The sequence below is a fragment of the Manacus candei genome, unplaced genomic scaffold (assembly GCF_025592945.1).
Source record: "Manacus candei isolate 608988 ecotype Guabito, Panama unplaced genomic scaffold, ASM2559294v1 h1tg000018l, whole genome shotgun sequence".
NCBI lineage: Eukaryota > Metazoa > Chordata > Aves > Passeriformes > Pipridae > Manacus > Manacus candei.
In genome coordinates this window covers 22,380,604-22,404,371 of record NW_026138066.1, presented here as the reverse complement: position 1 = coordinate 22,404,371, position 23,768 = coordinate 22,380,604, and the positions used below count along the sequence as shown (strand labels likewise).

Here is a 23,768-nt window from a genome sequence, read left to right as displayed (position 1 = left end):
TGGAAGAAGTTTCACGTAAATGAGAGTATTAGGGCATGGTCTTAAGCTCTGCCAGGGGAGGTTTAGGTTGGACATTAGGAAGAAATTCTTTACAGAGAGGGTAATCAGGCACTGGAACGGGCTGCCCAGGGAAGGGCTGGATTCTCTGTCCCTGGAGGTTTTTAAAATCAGCCTGGATGTGCCACTTAGTGCCATGGTAACCACGGATCAAGTGGATCAAGGGTTGGACTTGATGATCTCAGAGGTCTTTTCCAACCTGGCTGCTTCTATGATTCTATGATTAACAATGTTTAATACTTCTTTTTCGTGCTAGTTTGTGTCCTTATAGCTCTGGGGAAAAAAAAAAATTAAAGCCAAGAAGTTGTCGGTGGCTTTGTTATCGGACTTCCATTTTTGCAGGTGTCACTACAGGTGAGTAGTGACAGTACCTGAGTTTTACAGGTCAAGTTCATAGAGCCCACGCGTATGTGTGGCACTAGCTCTTCCCTGAAGATTCCACATGAAGGAACTGGAAAGTGGCTTGGCTCGTGGCCACCGAAACGGGCAGGTTCGGCGTCATGTCATGTCATGGCTGGGCTTCGCTAACGAAGATTAAGGAAGGCTCTATCCACATTTATTACAAGCACGCTGGTGGCTAATGAGGCCAATACGAGATAGACATATCCGACTGCAAAAGGCACAGCAGAAAGACTCCTTAGATGGTACATTCCACAAGACATGATTCTTTCTGCGTTGTCTTTTCTCCTCGAGAGTGACCCTGTGTGTGTTCTCAAAGGAGACAGCTGCATTATAGATGGTGTGTCTCCAGACCTCCCGATTGGAGGTCAGAGTAGACCAGTTATGGTGATCAATGTGGCCAAGGCTGAGATGTTGTTTCAGAGTCCTTGTATCTTCTCTTTGGGGCTCCTCTCTTGCGGCAGCCGGTGGCAAGTTCACCATAGAGCAAGATCTTAGGGAGGCAGTGGTTGGTCCTTCATCCTGGAGACGTGCCCTGCCCAGCACAGCTGTGTTCTCATCACCATGGCCTCAATACTTGTGACTGCTGCTTGCTCTAGAACAGATGTATTGGTCACATAATCTGACCAGTGGATGTTCGGCGTTATGTATCGCTAAGGGAATGGCATATCCATGTATCCATAAAGGCATGTCCCCGGAGCTCCCGCTGCCGAAGGGCCGTGCTGTCGCCCTGGGGAGGCTGCTCGCTGGGTGAGCGCAGCGCTCCGGGCTCGGCGCCCACGTGGCGGTGGCGAAGAACACCCAAGGCCGGGCCGGACCCGCCGCCGCTTCCTGCCCGCGGGGCGGGGCCGAGCTCTGCCCGCCCTGCCCGGGTCGGCGGCGGAGAACCATGGCGGGGCGGAACCCGGGCACCGAGCTGGGTAAGGGCTGCCGGGGGGAGCTGCGGGCTCCCGGCGGCAGCCGCGGGCGGGCGGGCGGGCGAGGGGGAGCCTGGAGGCGCCGGCCCACCTCGGTGTGTAGGACCGGGCTGCTGCACAGCCTTGTCTGTCTGAAAAAAACAAAACAGAGCTACGGGTCCTGTAGGTCTTCTAAGGTATTCCGGTGGCACGTAACCGGGAGGCCGGCAGGAGGCTGGTTTTCCCTTTGTTACTGGAGGTTGAACACAAGTGGAGGTTTCCCTGTGTCACACGGGACTTTGGCTGGAAGGGTTCCGAGCAGGTGACAGGTTGTAGGGGCTCCACAGCCCCCAGTCCTGTCACAAAGCTGGACTTGCTCCTCTCTCACACACCTTGCTGGTTCTCACGGAGTAATCCTCCCTACTCTCCTTCTTCCCAAGGGATTCAAAACACTCAATTAGTTGGATTCATATTTGCAAATCTGAGACTTCACCTATTCTTATCATTCTCCTTGTTGCTTGCTCTCTGAGGAGTGAAAGGGATTTTCCGGGTGGTCTCCAAGCCCGAAAGTTGGCTCTGCCTCAGGTGAAGCAGAGGGCAGCCAAAAAAGGGTTTCTCTGGAGCAATTAGGAGAATTTCTCTTCTGCTCGTTGCCGGGAAAAGAAAAAGAGCTACAGCTTTCTCACTTCTCCACCCAGCAAAACCCAGCTGCAGCAGTGGAATGAATTGAAGGGATGAGCCTTCCTACAGTCTGCCTTTAAGGTGTGATAATTCGGTCAGCGTGAGTAAGCGGACAGTTAAGTGGAGGAGATACAGGGGTGGCATCACGGCAGATGGGAAGCAAAGCTGGTGTGGGACAGGGATATCTGTGAGTGCGAGCAGAGTTCAGGAGGCCGTGCTGCACGGGGTGTCATGTGGCTGCGCATCACGAGAACAAGCACAGGCATTTTTACAGAATTAACATGCAGTTTAAATTATTAACTTGTGGACAAGTGAGAGTTGACTGCGTTTTCATTCACTGAAATCATGGACGTGTTGCAGCTCCTAGAAGTGAGCTGTCTAATTGCTCTTTGATGTGCTTGTTTGTGGGCTCTTTGTAGGGGGGGTGAGTTTGAGCCGTAGCCACCTGAACAGCATCTGTTTGCTGAAACAAACATGTTAATGACATAGTGACAAAACTTGTGTGTCTGTTAGGAAAACAAGCTAGCATGAAAGTTTGCAAATACACTCCAGTTATTTTAAACTAGGTGTGTGGCATGCTTTTTCTTACTGTGAACTCAGTCTTACAATTAATTGTTGGTATGTGTGGGGAGTTCAGAAACTTGAATGTGAAGCCAGTTCATTCTTATCAAGCAGTCATCCTCCAAGAGGCATACACTCAAGGAAGATCCTGCTGTCCAGTGGGAAATTATTGGAATAGATGGGCAACCTCACTAACAGTTGGCTGGATCTTGCTGTGCAGCCACAGTCAAGGGAAAAGTGTTCAATGTGCAGCTGACCAGCACAACATAATCACTGTTTTTTTGCACCCAGTAAAATAATCTTTGAGTATATTCCAAATACTTTCTATAACACTGTCTTCTCCTGTTAAGTAGCCCTTCCCTGCCTAAGAGTCAGAGTCAAGTAATGCCCAAGATTATCAACAGAGAGCACAGTGATGGATATCTTCAGGGCTGCACCATGTGGCCTCTTCCAGCTGCAGCTGATTTACCTGGAAAGGCCACTGCCCTCAGATTATCAGCAGATACTTGTTGCCATCCCTTCCCAGTGATCTTTATTTAAACCAGTTGTGGTCAAAATGAGCTGAGTTGGATGCTTGGGACAGGTGTTAGTAGGGGAATGGTGTGGTGACCACATTTAAGTGGCAGCTTCTAGCAGCTGCTTTAAAGGTAGAACTGAATCTCCCTGCCATTTACTCTCCTGCTAAATACACATCTGAAATACAGCAATATTCTTAATACAGCACTTAACATATCCTACTTAATGCTGTACCCTAGCTGGTAGCAGTATTCAAAAAGAGTGTGTTAAACCCTTACCTTTATCTTTCGTGGTTGCTAACAATACCCACTGCTAATAAATAACTAATAAATAACTGCTTCTGTGATTTAGGCACTTCAGTTTTTGAAGGTTTTTCAAACTTGTGGCAGCAGCTTTAACAGTAATTCAAGTGATTTGGCCTGTGTCTCACACAGCATTTTGTAGGATTATAGTTTTCTAACAGGGACATCTAGTGGTAAAATATATTTTACTTAAAAATATATTATATGAGTCCTTTTCTGTGTCTATTTCTGTGCTTGCTACATGTCATTATTTAAGCAGTAAATTTCTGATCCTGCTGTCAGAAAGCATCTATTTGTTTATCAACAAGCCAAGCTCTTCAGAAATCATGGAATGCAGTGCTTTTCCATGTGGTTTTTTTTTTTTTTTTTTTTTGTAAAATAAATATATTTTTGTAAAAGCCCTTAAATCCTTCCCTCCTTCCCATCACTGTGCATTTGTAGAAGAAGGTGTTTGCTTGGGATAAAGAACAGGTATGTGTTCCACAGATGAAGACACTGATGTGCACAGTCAGAGGGTCACTAGCCTAATACACTGATACATTTGCCATCACAAAGTCATGAAAAGAAGCCAGATAAAGAATTTTACAAGTTTTTCATTCCACAGGGACTGTTTATGGAGTCATTCTTGTGTACTTGGGTTCACCACGATGCCTGCAGGGCCTGAAAGGCCTTTCCTGCTCTGCTCACAAGGTTGCTCGGTTATAATAGACCAGACGTCTCATGTTTTGTCATATTTCAGAAAGGTATCAGATGCCACTTTTTAATGCCACTTCACAACAAAATAGTGAAAGATGTCAACGAGTATCTGATTTATATGTGTAAGCTAGTACCATACTTCTTTGGTTTGGGGATGCAGACATATGGGTTTTCTGTTCCCTGCAGGTGCAATTTTGATGGAACGACTTCAGAAGTCGTGGAGAAAGACCTTTAGTAACCTTGATTAGAGGCAGAAAATGGCAAAATAGAAAGTTTAAAACCAGGCAGTGTTGTCTACTGTATTTATCATTTGTTATTCTGGTAAAAGGGTAAATGGCCCGACCAACCTAATTGCCTTCCATAGTAAAATGACTGGATATGTTGACAAGGGGAGAGCAGTGGATGTCATTTAATTCTACGTCAGCAAGGCTTTTTACACTGTCTTGCAGTAAAATGTATCCAAGTTGAGACATTTGGATGAACAGATACTGAAATAGTTGAAAACCTGGTCTGATGGTTGGGCTGAGAAGATGATGGTCAATACTCTGCTTTGGGGCTGGTACCAAGCAGGGCATTACAGGCATCTAGCCTGGGACTTGGCCTGTTTAACATTCTTTTCAGTGACTTTGAAGGGGCAGTGGCTTGTTTGCAAAAAGTTTGCATGAAGTTTGCAAATGAGACTGAATTAGCCAGATTGTTTAGAGGGACCCAAACTGGCTGGGGAAAATGGGTCAACAGATGTCCAGCAGGCCCAGAGACAGAGCCCTGCCCCTGGAAGGACAAGTCCCAGCAACCACACGGGGCCTCCTGGGATGTTCCAGTGGGGACATGGACAGTAGTTCATGGGGAGAGAGGGACTGTCCCTTCTGCCCAGCACTTGTTAGAGCATCCCTGGAAGACTCTGTCCAGTTTTCTTGCTTCATAATAGGAAAAAGAGATTGATGACCTGTCACAACTTCAGCAAAGGGACACCACAGTGGGTCCAGGGCTGGAGCACTTGCCCTGTGAGGAAATGCTGATGGAGCTGGGTGGGTTCAGCCTGGGGAAGCAATGGCTTTTGGGGGTCCTGACAGCTGCCAGCTCATCCCTGCAGGGAGTGTACTAGAAGGCAGAGCTGTGCTCTTCACAGCATTGCTTGATGAGATGAAGTAAGACAGCAGCCAGAGAAGTTCATACTGGATATAAGGAAAAACTTTTTCATACAGAAGAGTCCAATGGTGGCACAGGTTGCCCAGAGAGGCTGTGCAGGCTGCATCTTTGGGGACTCTCAAAACCTCATTGAGCAAAGCCCTCAGCAGCCTGAGCTCAGTGCTGATGCTGCATTGCACAGGAGTTTGGACAAGTGACCTTCAGAAACCTTCCAGCTCAAGTTATTCTATATGTTTTTTTACCTCTATATGTATATATATGTCTGTGTATATGTGTATATACATGTATGTCTGTGTATTCTGAGCAATGAGTGACTGTTGTTTTGCAATGTTCTTGGATCTAAAAAACCCAAAATCTATCTGTGTTGCTCAGACCCTCTAATTGAAGGGTCTGTAGCATACATTCGTTATGTTTCAATTGATATTTTTAATTATAGTTGGTATTTCTGAGCCATTTACATGTGAGAGCTAGCCTGTTGGTAAGTGGCATTTAGATAATGAAGTGTTGCATCCCTTTCAAGACAGCATAATTCTGTTCTAATATATTAATAGCTGGTTTTAGCCTGTACTGTGGCTCTGGTTCTTCACTGTTCCTTTCTAACACCTTTTGAATCTGCTGGATAATTTTAGTCAAATTTGAAGGACAGGTAGATGTCTCTGAAATAAGTAAGGCACTGGGTGGAGTGACCAAATTAGTCCCTCTGTTGAGAGAAAGGCAGGCACAGATCAGCATTCACGTGATTTTTCATTGCAAGTTGTTTGTTTGGGCTTTATGCAAGTAACAACATCCTGCCTTAGTCCATGGTTGTAGGGACTATGTCAGGACAGCTGAGTTATTGGAGTGAGGAGAGGTCTCAAGCCAGGGAAGAAGAGAAGGAACAACAGGGAACTTGGATCTGCAGGAGACCAGGCCCCTATATCTGCAGCTTTCTTTCTGAGGAAAGACTTGTCAGTGTTTTTCAAAGTGCTCTGGAAATCACACCACTGTGTGATTTCACTAATGTCACAAGATAGTAGAGCTGATTTCTAGCTCAGGGCTTGTGCTTTCATGTCCTGCATCGAGTATCTGAATGCAGGTGACTTTGAGGCTGAACTTCTTTCATATAAAGAAAAAAACATCCAAAAATAGGGACCTGTTGGTCCACAGCAAGTGTCACTATGGAAAAATAATTAAAGCTTCTGCCTCCACGAAACTGAATAACCCCCAAACCTCTAAAAAGCTTACATGGTAAGGCAACTGTAACAAGACCTGATCCTGAAGCCTTTTCTCTCTCTTCAGTGGCTTTGCTCAGCTCTGCATGGCCAGCTGGGGTCAGCCTGTGTCCAGCTGAATTACCTCGTTTCCCACTGCAGGCTCAGGACGCAGTTTCACTCACTTCTCCAGAAATAACAGCTTTCATCACTTCCCTTACTCGTTTTATCGTGTCTTCATGGTAAGAGCAGGAGCACACATGCTGTTTCTGGCACAGAGAAGGAAATAATCAGTTGGGATGCAGCTTCTTTTGGGGACAGTGCTGCCTTAAAATGCTTGTGAAACTACTGCCTCAGGCATTTTTGAGCTTTCTGTTTCACCATCTGAAGGGATGCCATCGACACATTTTTTTTTAAAGCTTTTGGAAAGCTTAGTTGGTTTTATGAAGAATGTGTTAGGTACCTTAGATATTTATGTAATTATCCTAATGAAGTGGTCTTGTTTATTGTTTTCCGAGGAAATGCTTGGTATTTTTGGGTTCGTGTTCTTCAAAGAGAGGAGATGAATTTCCTGCTAAGAAATTGAATATGATTTCTTCAAATGTCTTCAGAGAAAAAAGTAAACTTGAAGAGTAATTACAGAATATTGGCTAATTAGCTGTAGTGTAACTGCTTTAATTACTTTTATCCCTGAAGCCACATGACTGTGCAGATGACTAGCAGATGACTTATTTAAAAAAAAAAAAAGACGTGTTCACACTGCAAGGTTAATGAGCCTAATTAAATATAGTTTTCCTTAGCCAGATACTAAATCATAAAGCTTGGGGGAGTGAGGGAGGGCAAGAATCCAAAGGCAGTCAGTTCTATTTCAAATAATGGTTTTATTCTGATTTTTAATGGGAAAAAAAATTGCTGGAATTGTGATTGGTTTTGCTGAATAGAGATACTTACATCTAAGGATTTGATGAGACCTCACATGGCAAACTTTGAAAGTCTATTTTGAGACGATTACACTGAGACATATTTGTTTTCACTTGCCCATTGCTTTAATTAATGTAGAAATGGGCTTGAATAAAAGGTCTGTGTTAGATGGAAGTCTCCATCTGCTGCTGCATATTACCAGAACCTTTGTCCTTCCTTGTGCTGTGCAATTTTTATGACACCATTTTATTTCCTGTAGTAGGCCACATACTGTCTCGCATTAGGCTGTACAAAAAGGATGGAGTTCTGATTTTGTAAAATTATTTAATTTTTTTTTTTAACTTTTCTGCCTTTGCTGTGCAGAGTGGTTAGAGATCCCACATTCAGAAAAATACTTGGAGGTCCAAATTCTATGATCTTTCAAGGAAACTTGTGTCTCAGGCACCAAAATTAGATATTAGACATTACTGAGCTACCTTCGTGGCTAGCCTTGACTTACTGAACACAGAAGGTAAAATGTGTTACACAGTGAAAGGGGCTTAAGCCCATGAATTTCATCATATTTGCAAAGAACATTTGGTCAGCTATTGCTGATCAGCTGATATTTGGTAATTTTCACAGGTGACTCTGGTCAAAGCAAAAGTAGTAACTTATTGCACTTCCACACTTCTTCCACATCTTTTCTTCCACTAGTTATGAGTTTACCTTTTTCTTTTTTTTTCCTTTCTTTTTTCCCTTTCTCCAAATGTCATAATACTTTTTTCTTTAAGGTAATCTAGTGTGCAGTGCTCTGTGTCCTGAAAAGATTCCTCAGACCTTCTGAGTAGCTCAAAAGTCAGGTGGGATAGATACAACACCTCTATGTGTGTTTCTACCCAATCCAGCACGTGATGAATCCTGAATCCTCTGCAAATAATGACTAATGCAGAATTAACCTCATGGGGGAGATTTATGTTCTTTCATTTAAATTTTCATCTCAAACTTGAATTTTCCCTGTGCAGCAGACTGGACACTGTCTTCAAATTCTCCCAAACTCTTCTACAGAAGGCTGGATTTTTTTATAAATTAATTGTTAGTTGTATTTATTGGTTGTCTTTAGTAATGTAGAAAGAATAGGCTAACTGAAAGGATCCTTATTAGAGAATGAGAAGCTGATTTTCTTCATCTAAACTTTTTTCTTTGATTTTATCACATTTTCCCAAGGGGCCAAAAGGTTACTGTGCACCCAAGTAGGGCTCCAAAGCTATAACAATAAATGGTATTATGATTAAATGATACTACCTAAGTACTTGGCACATAGCAGGAGAATCATAACACAGAGTTTGTGTTTCCTACTTTTATGTATGTATTCATTTATTTATGTATGTATGTATGCATTTATTTATTTATTTATTTATTTTGTTGGTTTCTTAGTTGTGTTTTCCTCCCTCATGGACTTTGTCAGTATTCCCTGTAGTGGCCCCATGGGAAGTGGTGTATGGGCACTGCAGGAACTTCAAGCTTAAGGCAACTGCAGGGGATGCAGAGGTTTTGCTAGTCTGTGTTTCAGCTGCCTGTATAGTTTGCATTTATTGATAGGCAAAAAGGAGGAAAATTCCAGCCATAGCTTTTGTAGCAATAGCTTTTCTCACCTGCTTTGCACATGTCAGCTGAGCTTCCTGCTTTTGGGGCAGAATGGATCAGCCTGTAGCTTTGAAAACACAGGGAGGCAACAAAGAGTTTGTTGTTCACCTGGTTTGCAAAGCTGCAAACCACTCCTTTTCCTTGTTGCTATGCAGTGGGTCTGATGCTAAATCCTAAAGAAATCCATAAATTCTTTAGGATTCCTTTGAAGTTCCGTCATTGATTTACTTTTTCTGCTTTTAGCCAACATTTTGACCTTGTAGACACCACTCATTAATATCTTGCATGTAGTAATAGGAAAGTGGTAGCACAGTAGCTCACTGTGCTCAGAACAAGATTTTATTTAGCTATTAATGGTCTTATTCTGCATTTCCAGTGAGTCATCTTTACCCTAAATTGGTTTCTCTGCGGCTTTTTGTAAGTCTAGGAAAATGAGCTTTTATTTACACATACTTTGCCTAGTTATATTAGTTTTCTACTTTTTTTTGGCTATTAAAGCTATCAAGGGTAAGATTTCTGTACCAAATTAGTGATTTTGGCTATCAGCTTTTTTTTTTTTTTTTTTCAGTTTTAAACCTTTTTTTAAATCAATATGCTCGAGGGAAATGCAAATTTAATGCAGTGGTAAAGAAGATTCATAGAGATAACATGCCCTTAATAAAGTCAGTCACCCAGAATTATTATCTCCTGGTATCTATGTCCATGTCCCTATTCTGACCTCAACTGATGATGATATTTGATGATTGATGGGGGTGATTTGCTGATGATTGGTGGTTAATGATTGTTGATGTTGTTTTCAGAGTATTTTGATGGAATGCTTCTATGATTAGTATTTAGAAAAAATATTTGTGTTTTGGGATATGAGAGATTTTAAAGATATTCCGATTTCTTTTTCCCGTGTACTCCCATGAGCAGTTTGTGTATATTAATATTAAAAATTTACACTTTTGGTTTATCACACTAAGCAAAAATTTAAAGATTCAAGAGCCTGAAACCCTCAGTTCTCCTTTTTCAGTCAGTTACCCTTTGTTAGCCTTCATTAAGCCGAGTCCAGTACATGGTTCTTCAGTTTTAGACAGTATGTTGAGCATCTGCTTCTCTTTGGGTTATTGTTCATGGATACTGAACCTCATTGATGAGTTGTCTCATTGGTGAGTTGTCTCCCTTCAGTGGGCACCTGAAGGAATTCACATGTTGAAGATGTTGCCCTGAGTCCTCCCAGGTACTTGGCAAGGTGAGCACTTCTAGGGCTGCTTCCAGAAGGGGGTGTTGCCCAGAATTCAGTACTTTTGGAAACCTGCAGTTAATCAGGCCCTAGTAGCAAATTCAGTAGCATTAGCTCCAGACAGTAACAACCTAAATGCTTTGTTATGCCTGAGTTTGTTCAGGGGGTTTTTTTGAGCGTGTGGGGTCCAGCTTCTGTAAAGAAAGGTTCACGCACACAAAAAATGCTGTTGTGTCCTGGGACCCAGCAGACAAGCAAAGGGCTGAATAAGTGTTACTATTTATTCAGAATTAAGAACTAAATCAGCAAGCAAAGGCAGAAGGCTGTTTTGTGGGTGGGGTTTTTTCCATGCTACATGTACTTAGTCCAGGACTGGCAACACGATGTCTCTCATCAGCACTAAGTTAATTCAGTTGTAATGGCAAACAAAACGTGCTGTGTGAAACATCCAGTTCACAGATCATACTCTAACAGAAGTTAATGCTATTTTGGACTGGTGGTAAGTACACAAGTCCCTAAAAGGACATGAAAGCACAACATGCTCTTCAGAGGTTCCAAACCAAGCTACAACTTTCTTCTAAAGTACCACACCATACATTATAAGAACACAGAAATAGATAAGACTTTTTTTTTGTTGTTTTTCCTCCCAGAACCTGGCTGGATCTCAAAAGTGTATGTGAATCGACCTGCAGTTGTGAGGCATGCAGAACAAATTAAAAAATGGAAAACTTTGAAAGGTAATTGGCAAGTAAGTGCTCTTCTTATGCATTCTGTTCCTGTATTTTTAAAGCAGTCGCTCTCCCTCTCCAGGCTGTAATATTGAATTTTTTTCAAGATACATGTAAACTTAAAAGACGTGCTTGTCCATGTCTTATTTTAATAATTTGTATTTGATGATGATGGGATGGAATAAGGTGACGCATTTATCCAAACAAGTTAAAAACCTTATAACTCATGAGTGGCAAAACCGCAAATGGATTTAAGTCATCTTTATTCATGAGTGGATTAAATTGTATATTACTATCCCACCACATTTATTCTATTTCCCAGACAGACTTCTCTGCATGCTGCCATCTTATTTTTTTTAATTTTAAAACTGTAAGATACGATCGTGGTCCCTGTCAAGTTTGACCTACCTGGATGATTTTTCTTTACTTAAACATTCCCAACGTGTGTGATTTCATTGCTTAACTAGTTTTTACCTAAAATTGAAAAAAAAAATACTGACTGGCTGTGGCGTTTAGAGGGGGGAGGGAACCCACTAATATTAGGGGGACTGACTTTTCAACTGCTGAGATAAGGTAAATGGTGGGAGATAAGGTAAATGGTGGGTTATTTTCCAGCTTACTATAAAATAAGTTCTTGTAAAGCATCACTAGAGCCAGTGGTGCAAATGAACTTCTCTTAAGGGCTGAATTGATTGAACTTGAATTCATTGAACACACGTTTAGAGTGTCTTGGCAGTTACCCTCAACCTCTGCTGGTTGCTGCCCTCCTGGCACAATTGACAGATACTAACCTGGTGTGCATTTTGGTTTCTCCAGTTTATACATTACACAGAGCCACTCAGTCAGCAGCATAAGCTGATGTGTTCTGCAGTGCAGGACAGGGGAGGCACAGCCACGTGCTGGCTTCTGCCCCCTCAGTGGCAGGATGGGAAGTGCTGAGAAGGGGAATGGCAAGCAGAACTGGCTGCAGGATGATGCTCTGAGTGGTTTGGCAGGGCGAGGTCTGAGAAATGCTGTGCAGCAGAGCTGGAGCTCCCAGTGAGCTCCCAGCCACTGGGTTGTAGCTGGTGTCCAAAAGACAGACTGATTCTTCATTCCCCAAACAGCTGTTGTGCGAGAAGATTCATGGGATTCCTCCCCACTGCTCACTAAACAAGTGGTTTGTGTGCAGCAGTAACTGAAAACCTGGAAGCAGGAGGAAGGAGTCAGCAAAGGATCAGTCTTAACAGTGGGACATAATAGAAAAAAACAAGAATCATTCAATTACATTTAATTCTTGAAAAAAATTGCTCAAAATAGTCGACATCCTGAACCCAAGCGTGTTGTGCAACCATTCTGGAGTGGCTGGAGCTGTGTTCACAACGAGCACAGATCTTGGGGATGACAGTTTGGGGGTAATTTGATGTAGCTGTAAGATCCTACTGGGAGGTGATAGAAAAAAAATCTTCCTGCCTGTTTTTCCGTCCTGAAAGTTTGTGCTTTGTGTGTTATGATTAAATAAAAAAAATGGACATAAACTGAGGAAAGTTAGACAGCAGCTCAGCATTTCTTAAAAGTTTCTTGTGCATAAAAAGTTACCAAAAAGTAACCAAGTCCAGTGGTTCTGAGTTGGGAAATAGTGTCAGGGAGAAAATTGAGAAAATCATAATCTTGGCTATCCTTAGATACTGCAGGTGAAGTAATGTAAAAAGAAAGTCTGATTTGACCACACTTATATTTGACCACACTGTATAACTAACAGAGAGAGCCACAGGCTTTCATTACAAAGAATCATTTGGAAGAAAGGGATTTAGTGTCACTCCCACAACACAGCTGGAGGACAAATGTTTGTTACTAACACTTCTCCACCCTCCTGTGTAGAAGCATTGGTACTTCAGCAAGGTTTTACTTTGAAGAATGTCGGAAGCATCTCTCCTGTATTTGAACACTGTCATTTCAGAGATGATTTTGAACCATTGTGTGTTTGAATGTAAGGATCATCACTGATTCGAATTCTGCAGCCCATTTCCCAAAATACACATTTGGAAAACCCTTTAAATAAACCCCAAAGTTATTGGAACTCCCTGACTACATCTGTCTTGATCAGTTTATGATTCATGTCATAAGAGATGAGACAAAAATTCCCTGGAACAAAGGATAAAAAAATCCAAGTAGAAGAAACACAAAACCATTTAAAGTGAAAAACCCCTTTGAAGTATTAGAGGGTGAAAGGAGAAATCAGTTAGAAAGCAGTCAAGCTTAGACTGACAGAGGCCAGTGATGGTTCATTACTCTGTTGAGTCACCCCAAAGCAGGTTTCAGTGTCACATTTGCTGCAGGTGCCGAAAGGAGACTCCCATCAGCAAAGTGTGAAAGTTTTGTAGGCAGGCCAGCCATGGAAGATTTGCAGGGTAATACCTTCATGCAGAAACAAGCTTAGCTGCCTGCACTGACAAATCGTGTCACAGAGCAGAGCAATCAAATAGGGGCTTTATGGACTTTGCTGTTGCAAACTCTCCCCTTGTACAAGTGCCCAGAAAGAGATGTCAGCTTTTAGTGAAGCCATCACTGTAAATGAGCATTTGCTGGAAGACCTTCAATGGATATTTCAAAATAATCTGTTAAACTCAACTTTTGTTCAGCAAAAAAGCTCATAAAATTTTTAATTGTGCTTCTGTTCCATTCTTTGATTAATAAGTATTTTAAAATTCTGTAGCATTTTCATATAGAGTGCTTTAGCCTTGTCACTTAGCTCTTGCTTTTGATTTTTAACTTTGCACCAAATAATTACAGAATTGGTTTTTATTCCTGATTCACACAAAAGAAAGTGGAAACACCTGGAGTCTAGACCCTAAGTTTGAAGAAGGTGGGGTTCTTAACCCCCCCAATTCCACATTTCACTCTCACAGCAGGATAAGCATGCAAGTGTGCAAATTGCTGATGTGTAAACTGCTCTGTGTGCCATCGATTGCAAACCTGTGCTTCTCTTGAAGCATGTGTATAATTTCTTGTGCACACAACCCTTAAAAGATACAGACATACTGTGTAGCACAAGGCATATTATGGCAGTGAGGTATCTCACATAGGGGGTTTTTATCTTACAGAAACAAGATGCTTTTTTTTTTGTTCTGGATAAAAATGTCTGATTCTTACAGAGCCCCATTTGGTAGTTCGCTTTTGCACCAAAAATTGGAATCTGATCCTTTGGTTCTGAGAGTGGGCTTTTGATTCCAAATCTTCTCTGTATCATTAGATACTGCTCAAGACATGAATAAATATCTGCCAACCCTGTCTATCAGAAGCCATTATTTGTATATCCTCTATCTTATCCTCTGCGTTTCCTCATTGTCAGAGTGAGCACCAGGCTTCCAATTCCTGCATCTTCTGAGTCAGTTTGGCTTTGGAAGTTTAAGTGGAAATACTGTATTCCTTGTTTTGCTCCCTTTGTAGGCTGCTTGGCTGCTGAAAGCTGTCACCTGCATAGACCTCACCACTCTTTCAGGCGATGACACTCCTTCAAATGTTCAAAGACTGTGTTTTAAAGCAAAGCATCCTATCAGAGAGGATCTGCTCAAAGCCTTGGACATGCACGATAAGGGTATGGGAGCTTTTGTTGTATGTATTTTGTCAAGAAAATGTCTGCATTTCCTCATTATTTTTCAGTTTTCAGAGATGGCTTTGGTCCACTGATTAAAGTCGTATGGTGTAGAACCAAAGGGGAACCAGGCCTCTGGTTTAAGCCATATACATAAAGTATCAAAGATTGTTCTCTTTTTTAAATTTGGATTTATGGTCTCTTCACACAGTGGAAGTATTAAATATGAGGTCAGTTATCTGAGACTTTTAGAGGATAGCATTTTAATTAGAAATGCAGTAGGACTGCATTAACATAAAGACTGCTCAGTCGCTGCTGGCCTCAGTCTGGCTCAACAAGTAAGAACAGTTTGTCTTGCAGTAATTTGCTGATTAAGCATGTCTTAACCATACCTGTTGGCATTAAACTGTGAATCTGTCGATAAATATCTTGGAGTTCTAACTCCTGCTGATGTAGACTCACTCCGAGGGTCAGGTGAAGGAACACGAGGGAGGAAACAATAGGGAGAATTACCTGAACCATTTGAGCAATAGAACAAACATCCCTGGTGCAGGTGCTTAGGACCCTTGTGAGAATGCAGAAGTGGGAGATGAGAACAGTGCACATGTGCTCATAATGTGGAGTGCACTGGAGAAGGCAGAATTCTGTGTCTGAAAAAGTGAACTGTGGCTTTTGCAGGAATTACTGTTGGAGCAGTTTGTGTATATCCTGCAAGAGTCACCGATGCTGTTAAGGCCCTAAAGGCTGCTGGTTGTAACATACCAGTAGCTTCAGGTAAGCTTTATTCAAAAATATACAGTTAAATATTTTGATGTTATAAAATATGTGGAAAAATCCAGAAGTTTGGGCTTGCTTCTGTGTCAAGGGAGTAAGGTGAAAAGGTAACAGGTGGAAGGATAGGAATGGAGGGGAGGATTTTCTTCTGGTCTAATCTTTTGTTTTCTTTCAACTTCAAGCTTATCAGGAATGCCAGGTCTGTTTTGCTGGAAGCTCTTCAAAAAGGTCTTTAAAATATATCAAGTGTTTTCCTCGCCTGAATAGAAGAAATTGAGATAGTATGCTGGACAAGTATCAGTGTACACTAAGTAGATGAAGATGATAATAATAGAAGTTCTAATATAAAGTTTATTTTCTCTATCAGTTGTTTGGCTTTTAAGTGTAATCCTATCTCAAGTTTAACCGTAGCCAGCAACTGAGCAACAGAGCTGCTTGCTCACACCCCCCCTCCCAGGATGGGAAGGGAAGGAGAATTGGAAGGGTAAAAGTGAGAAAATCTCTGGGTTCAGATAAGAACAGTTTCATAATTCAAATAAAATATAATTAATAATACTAATGGTAATAAATGCAATGAAAAGGAAAATAATAACAAAAAAAAAAAGAGCAAGAAAACACAAGTGAGACAAGTGACACAAATGTAAAACAGTTGCTCACCACGAGCAGTAGCCCCCAACCAAATTTAACCCTGATTTATATGCTGGATATGATGCCATGTGGAATGCATATCCCTTTGGGCAGCTGGGGTCTGCTGTCCTGCCTGTGTCTCCTCCCAGTTTTTTTGTGCACCCCCAGCCCACTCGCTGGTGGGGTAGGGTGAGAGGCAGAAAAGACCTTGACTCTGTGCAAGCCCTTCCCCAGCAGCAGCCAAAACATCCTTGTATTACCAACACTGTTTCCAGAACAAATCCAAAACACAACCCCTACCAGCTCCCGTGAGGATAACTCTATCCCAGCCCAAACCAGCTCATCCTAAATCTGTGCAGAGCTGAGGGCTGTTGCCTGCTGGGCAGCCTGCAGGTTCAGAGCCTTTACATACAACTCTCTCACAGTGCCAGCTCTTCTCCAGTCGCCACACAGGAGAGACAAGTCCTGAATCCACAATAAGCCAGAAGTAGAATCAAAGAATTATGCAGGTTGGAAGGGAGCTCTGGATGCCACCTGGTCCCACCTCTTGCTCAAAGCAGGGGCTAACTTTGAAGTTAGATTGGGTGTTTAATGGTAAGACCCATGTTTTCTGGAGAATTTTTTTTGTTGTTTCTTTGTGTGTGGGAAAAATACATACTAAATGCATTTATATGTCAGAGAAAGACAATCTCTGAAAAAGCCATTGTTTTTTCCATTTCCAAAATTACCTTTGGGTTTTGTACTTAAACATCATAAACATAATCCTAAGTAGATCTCATTGAAAGCAATTTTTGCTGTATCGTGGTTTAGCTGTTAAACGATATTACTATGATTTAACTTGAGATACTGCCTAAAAGAATTGGGAGAGAATTAAAAATGTATGTATTGCTTCATATCTGAGTTCACTTCTTGTTTGCTTAGTTCTGCTGGAGGCAATAGATATTTTGCTTTTTATGTAGGCTGCTCTGGAAAAAATTTAAGACGTGAAAGATCTTTTCACAAGATGCACTTAGTGTCTTGCTGGACACTGGATTTTGAGGGTAGAGCTAATGCTTCTTGTGAGTGAAGAGGGGGTAGGATGAAGTGCCTTTAGATTTTTTTGAATCATGGTAGGGATAAAAAAAAGAATCACTTTCAAACTTTTTGGTGTATTAGAGGTATATGCAATCTTATGGTTAATTTATAAAACTTTAAAGCATTTCTAAAACATTTCTTCCCTCTGCCTGCATCCTCTTTCACGCTAGTGGCTGCTGGGTTTCCATCTGGACAAACTCCTCTAGAAACCAAACTGGCTGAAATAAAGCTGGCTGTGGAATATGGTGCCAGAGAGATTGACATTGTCATTAGCAGGAGTCTGGTGCTGACTGGCCAGTGGGAAGGTGAGTCCCCACCCTTTGGCAAGGACCCTAAACCTCTCTATATGCACATGCTGTCTTTGTGTCTTCCCCAAATCACCACATCAGTCCTTGAAGAAAATGGTCCCTCCCCCAATAGTCACTGATAATCTGGGGCTCTGAGCTGAATAAAACCTATTTAACTAATTCTTGACAGAGGGTTGCATTTTTTTTAAAAGAATGCTGTTGAAAATCGTGTCAGGCTGGACATGCGGAATGTGCTTTTAAAATTCAGGTCTATTCCTTCTGTGCCTTTAGAGGATTTTCTGTAAAGAGTTAAAAAAAATAGCAAGTGAAAGCTTAATTATTTGAACAGTTTTGTAGAAAGCCCAAGGGGCTGTTAATGTAGATGATACCTTGTTAAATATACATGTTTCAATTCTTGACAAAAACATGTATTTTAGTTGTTTTCTTTCTCCTGAAAATTGAGGGTACAAATTGACTCTTCATATTATTATTGATGTTCTGGTGTCTGTAGACTACTACTAATTAGTAAGAACAATAATGCTGAAGATGGTTTTTGCTCTAATTGCCTCCTTAATGTACTGTGAATGGTTTGCCTTAAGTGCTGACAGTGCTCCTATAACTAATCTCCACGTGAAGGTAAACACATCATTGTCTTGGAATGAATTTTCCATTTAGTTGTATAATGCAGTGCCATAATATCCTAGTTGGTTGGACGACTTCATAAGGGACCCCTGGTACCTGAGTTTAGTTAAGGAAATACAGTCATCTTGCTAATAGATCATGTTTTCTGATTTTGGCCTTCCTTCAATTAGCAGTCAGAATTGAACCAAAAAAATCCATGTTTCTGCATCTGTGTCTTCAGGGCTGATATCCTGGTTTCATTTGCTGTGATCTTTTGACCTCTTTTACAGTATTTACCATCTTCATCCTTCTGCTCTTAAATCTATGCAGCTTTACAAAGGTTTTGACTTCTGGAGGATGTGCATTGCTGCAGACGTTTGTTTCTTTCAGAGTGGCTATTTGTAAATTCAGGTATGGCCTCAGAAATTGCCAGAACATGGGGACTGGATGATTGAGAGGTTTTAAATAAGGCAACATGATGGACCAAGACCTTTACCAGCTGGTAGCAAGACTGTGCTGTATCTTTGTTAGGGTCTTCACTGTGGTCTACAAAGCAGATACCCCTCCAGGAGCTGCAGTCTGCTGAGAACACATATTAGTGTTCTTTGGGTACAAAGTGAGCTGGACAGTGATCTGTCACTAAGACTCAAAAAAGACCACTAAGCTGGAGTTGAGCAGAATTGCAATTATGTCTGAAGAAACCTGTCTTGCAGCAATTTCTGACGTGACTGTGGTTATCATGCTTCGGATTTCATGGTACAAACCACTGTTAAGTGCAAGTTGCACAGAGCAGAGATCAGATATTTAGTACTCAAAAGGCATGTGCAGGCTTGAGGGTCTGTTGCCTGGGATTACATGAAGGAGAACTCAGAGGAGGAATACAGGGCTAGATTCAGAGAGAGAGTTTGTGTTGTTGACTGAAATGAACTGGACATACATTGTTAGGTTTTTCTACGTGGGAGATGAATTGGTTTTTGTGGTCACAGGCAGGGTAGGAGTACACAGACATGGCAATGATGGATGTGATATAAAGCTGTCAGTTTACTAAATAAGTAAACTTCTAGTTTGGTATGCATATTCTTTTATCCAGAGCTGAAGTCATGATAAGGTTGAAAGCCATCCTGATTTTGGCAGCTGCTTGTATATTTTTTTTCACCTGGGAGCAGAATTCAAATTATTTCCAAATGTTTTCTCTAAGTTTGTTCATCGGTGTGAATCTATTTGTGACACACATTTACATGGTCTTTGAAAAAAGCTACCTCAGGAAGAGAATTTAGTTGCCATCCAGATAATGATGCCACAAGTTGAAAAATTACAGTATCTGACCTTCCCATCCAGAAGAAAAACACCAAACCTCATTAGGTGATCTCAGTATTTCGGTGAAAATCTAGTCTTCTGACTACCTGTTTAGCTTTTAAGAGATGTATGTTATCTGTGTGAACATGCAGGTTTTCACCTCTATCTAATGATTAGATATGATACTCAACATGTATAAAGTACTTCTAAGAAATCTAGAAGGAGGGATGAAGAAGTCTTTTTAGGCTGAATTCCTATATTACATAAAATTGAGAAGTCTAGTGCTATAACCGTGCTTGTGTTCAACAGAACCTCTGCTTATGCTTATAACTCTAATAATATGTTTTTATGGGTATTTTCTCGTGCTTCCAGTCTTCACAACTTCAGAAGTTATTGACAAAAATGTGTGTGGTAGAGTGCTTCATCTCACTGTTCATTTGTAGCTTTTCTTCTAGCCTGAGCAATAATTGGGGTCACCGTGATAGAATAGTGTTGCTTTGTGATTCTCTTGAAAGTCTTGTTTGGTTATTAAATATTTCAGTGTATGTCCAATTATGTCAAGTTATTTTAAAGCAGTTTTTGAATACTGCTGAAGCTCTTTTTGAGCTTCATACTCAGATGGTATTTTCTACATCTTTGTGAAGTAATTGTTAAGATCTTTCTAATATTGCTGAATATGAAAGCAGCTTCATTGGACAGCTAAATTACGTTAGAAAATAACATGAAATGAGATCTAAGTTTATGAATTTACGTACCTTTTACAACCTTGTAGCTTTTAAACCAGTACTACTTTAAAGTGGTTTACTCAACCATTATCTTGTGTCACTTGACAAAGTATGGATTAAACTTAAAAATCTCAACTTAGATACTTCCTTTAGGCATAGAATGTGGAGTCTTTATGTAAGGAGTAATCAAATTGACCAAAACATTTTTGAAAGAAACTGGATTTTTTTATTATTCTTTTTTTTCCCTCTTATCAATATGTTGGATTTGCTGTACCTTCTGAAGTTGTCTGGGGTGCTGTAGTGTTACTTCTAATTCCACAGATTTTAGGAAACACCTGGACATAATACACTGTCAGTGGCTGTAACAGTATTGTTAATCCATCATCTGCTCTAAGTCAATTGATTTTTCCTATTAGAAAAGGGGAAAAAAACAGCTATACTGTAACAGGTTTGAGTGTGGCTGCATCCATGAACTACATTAGATATAACCTCATGAAAACTACTTTTCAATTCTGTTAATAATTATTCAGCTGTGAGTTTAGAGGCTTTGTTCAGGGATTGATATCCCATTTTGTGCTACATGCTTTGTAAACAGCGCAGAGAAAATACACTCTCTGCTCTAGAGACTTGGAAAAGACCCCATGTTGTTCAGAAACATTATAGCTGGATTTAATGTTTCTAACTGTGCAGGCTGACTTGGGATCTTAAAAGTCCAGTTGCACAGTTTCTGTCTTACATTGTCAGCAGCAGCTCAGGCTCCTGAAGCCAAGCTCTGTTTCCAGTTCCATGTGAATCGCTGGAGCCTGGAGTTGCACATATGTGGCTGAGAGCAGAACTGAGAGAGCTGTGTTGAGCTGATAGCCTTGTGCTTGTCATTTTGTTAACAAACCTGCCATTAACATGCCAGACAGAAGGGATTCCAGCTCATTTTCCAGTTTCCCATCACAATTACCTTGATCTTTTGGTCTAACAGAAATCAAAACATCTTCCCTCCTTGTCTCAATTTCTACCCTTAGCATCAGTCAATGTGACTGACTAGATAAAAACACCAAATAAATTGAATTTAAAAAAGAATTGGTTTTAGCACCACCTTTTTGGAGAAGAGCTATTCCATAAAAAATTAAGCAGTGAGGTTTTTTTCCCCATTAATATTTTCATTTCCTTTGTAGGAGATTTGGATTATCCACTTTATTTTATGATATTTAGGACTAATGTATTAGACCAAAGTAAAAGACCATCTAGAAAATCTAATGCAGATTATAGCCAGCAGAAATTGTCAGGGATGTGTAGGAGAAAGAATATTTTTTTATAATATATATTTAATATCTGCTAAAATTCAATATAGTCTACTGCATATTTGCAATCTTAGGAAAACTACAAAAAAGACATCTTCCAACACTTAATGTTTTATAACAGTGAAATTAAAATCACAACTATGAAAACATTTTTTTTCCTACAAAATCTGATTTTTTTTGACTTCTATAAACGCATCCAGTAAAAGCAGATCTAAAGTTCATGAAAGCTGTCAGGTATCTTAAGTAAGTGCTGCAATGTAGAGGAGTTCTTATGTCACATCCATTTTAACAGCAAAGTCAGTAAAGCTACTACAGACTATATCAATGAGCATCTGCCTCCAGGTATATTCTACCTAGCTTGACTTGCTTTGGGAGTTTTTTTGTGGGTTTGTTGGGTTTTGGGGTTTTTTTCCCCTGTGGTTAAGGTTTAGACCTCTTTTAGAATGGATAATGCTGGTGCTTTGTTCAAGATGCTACACACTACTGGCCATTTGCTTTGAGAGCTTTTGATTTTATTTTCTTTGCTTTTAGCAGTCAAAAGAAAACTCTCTTACAACCTCTTCTTGGTGGTCTTAGCTCACAGTTGAAAATATGCCTCTGGAGTTTACCAAAATCTTTGTGCCACTACTGCTAGCCAGAGAAGCTGTGTCTGCTGTGTCAGTTGTTGGTGTTCTGCACATGTCACAGATATTCCCAGAACTGTATGGTCCGGCTTTGATCCTGTTCCTGCCCAGTTTGGAAGAGCTGAACAGTTAAGTGATGGACTTCTGGCAGCACAGACTGTCCCACAGGAAGCCCGGGACCCCTTGAAACACTGAGTACACTTTTAACTCCACCCGTGCTTTAGACATTTACCAGGAAGTTTCAGGATAATCCCATCATTTGTGCCTTGATTTAAATCTGACTGAGCACCAAAACTTCTCTTTTTATTTTTGAAAGGAGTAGTAGTTTTTGCACTTGTGTATCAAAGGAGTTCTGGCTTGCACCAGGACTGGGGTGCTCTGGTTAATTTTCTCCGTCCCAGCCATAGTTGTGTTTCTATTTGTGCTTTCACTGTGGGGCTGGAAACGTCCTATGAATGCCAGCTGATGTCTGCAATAATTGGTCTCTGAATAAAGAACAGCATTCCTTCCCTACACACCTGCCCCATTAAAGCATGCCCACTCTTCCACCACCTCAGCTCGCCCGACAGACACGGCTGATTGAAGCTCCTCAGTTGCTCCTGTCCGTGGGATGACAGAGCTGTCAGGCAGCGAGGCTGTTCCAACGAGCTTGACGCTAATTGCATGTAAAAGCACCTTCCAACTCTAGGCAGGGTGCTGTAGCTGCAGCACTAACTCCAGTGAACAACAGCTGTGAGGGTATAATTCCTTTTTCACGGAATCCAGCCTAAATGTACATTTTTGTTGATTTTATTTTGACATTTTTGGTGGCGTGTCTTGAAGGTAGAGAAAACTTTTCCTCTTGTTACCGAAACTAGAAGAACAAGAAAGCTGCTTTCTCTGGCTTTTCAAAAGCTTCAGGATAGAGTCACTTCACAAAAAGAGGTTGTGTTTGGATCTAACACGAGCAGGGTTATTAAATGCACAAAAAAATAGCACAGGTCCTTTGTGTTTCCTTTTTGAGTCTCGATTTGATGTAGGTTTCTGGAGCATCATCAATTGATCAATAAAACATGTTAGACTGCATGCTAGTACTGATTAATTCACACCTTTGGTACACAGTAAGAAACAAGGTGAAGCCTGGTGTCTATAAAGGGACTTGCTAAGTGCATTAGCCAGTTGTCTGCTAATGTGTGCAGTGTGTCTCAGAGGGCCACCCTAGCAATTCCAGCCCTGGACACCTGATGTGCCAGTGGCATCAATTGGCTACAGCAACATTGTGAGTGGAGGGAGGTCCAGCCGTATATTTCCAGGTCTCACTGAAGGATTGAGGGGGAAAAAAAGAAGTCTTGCTGAAAAAAATTAGTCTTTATAGTCCGGACTGTTTTAGCAAGACTTATTTAAAGCTGTATTTTAGCCTTCTACCAAAGAAGTTTTTGATTATGTGCTTGAAAAAGGACTCTGTTGCGAAGGATCCCGTTTGCTTATTTTGCATCTTTTTTTTTTTTAAAAAAAATTGAATTCCAGAAGTGGTGGCTGTACACTGGAAGATCTGCTTTTCTCCCCACACAGGAGGACTCTTACACATTCCCAAGTGGCCAACTTCTGACAGCTATGTTTCATTCATTTCTAGCTCTTTTCCTCTCCCTGTGTATAAACTTTTGTGGGAGCACTGGTGAATTTTACTGGAAAGGATGGGAGGGTTTCACTGTGCTCCCCATGTTGCATTACCTGACCGGGTTCACAAGTTCTGGCCTTTTTATAGTTGGTTATGTCCAAATTTATTCCAGTCCTTACTGAGTCTGTGAAAATATAAAACTGTTAGAAAGTCAAGCATGCCCATGACACTTTGTAAATCTGAAAGCAGGAGTTTGTGAGGCTGGTGGTCTGCTCTGGACAATGTCCCTGAACAGCCAAATACTGGACTGCCCTCCTGGTCACAGATCCAT

The 23,768-nt window shown here is 41.1% G+C and overlaps 1 protein-coding gene across 1 annotated transcript in view; it reads left to right on the top strand.

Moving 5' to 3' along the window:
- The first annotated feature begins 1,265 nt into the window (after positions 1–1,265).
- The window catches only part of DERA (deoxyribose-phosphate aldolase), a 50,988-nt gene continuing 28,485 nt past the window's right edge, over positions 1,266–23,768 (top strand). Inside the window, exons 1-5 of the mRNA XM_051784477.1 lie at positions 1,266–1,376; positions 10,867–10,964; positions 14,374–14,521; positions 15,197–15,292; positions 17,164–17,298. Coding sequence (XP_051640437.1) covers positions 1,346–1,376; positions 10,867–10,964; positions 14,374–14,521; positions 15,197–15,292; positions 17,164–17,298 — 508 coding nt within the window. The 5' untranslated portion in view covers positions 1,266–1,345. The remainder of the gene's footprint in view (positions 1,377–10,866; positions 10,965–14,373; positions 14,522–15,196; positions 15,293–17,163; positions 17,299–23,768) is intronic.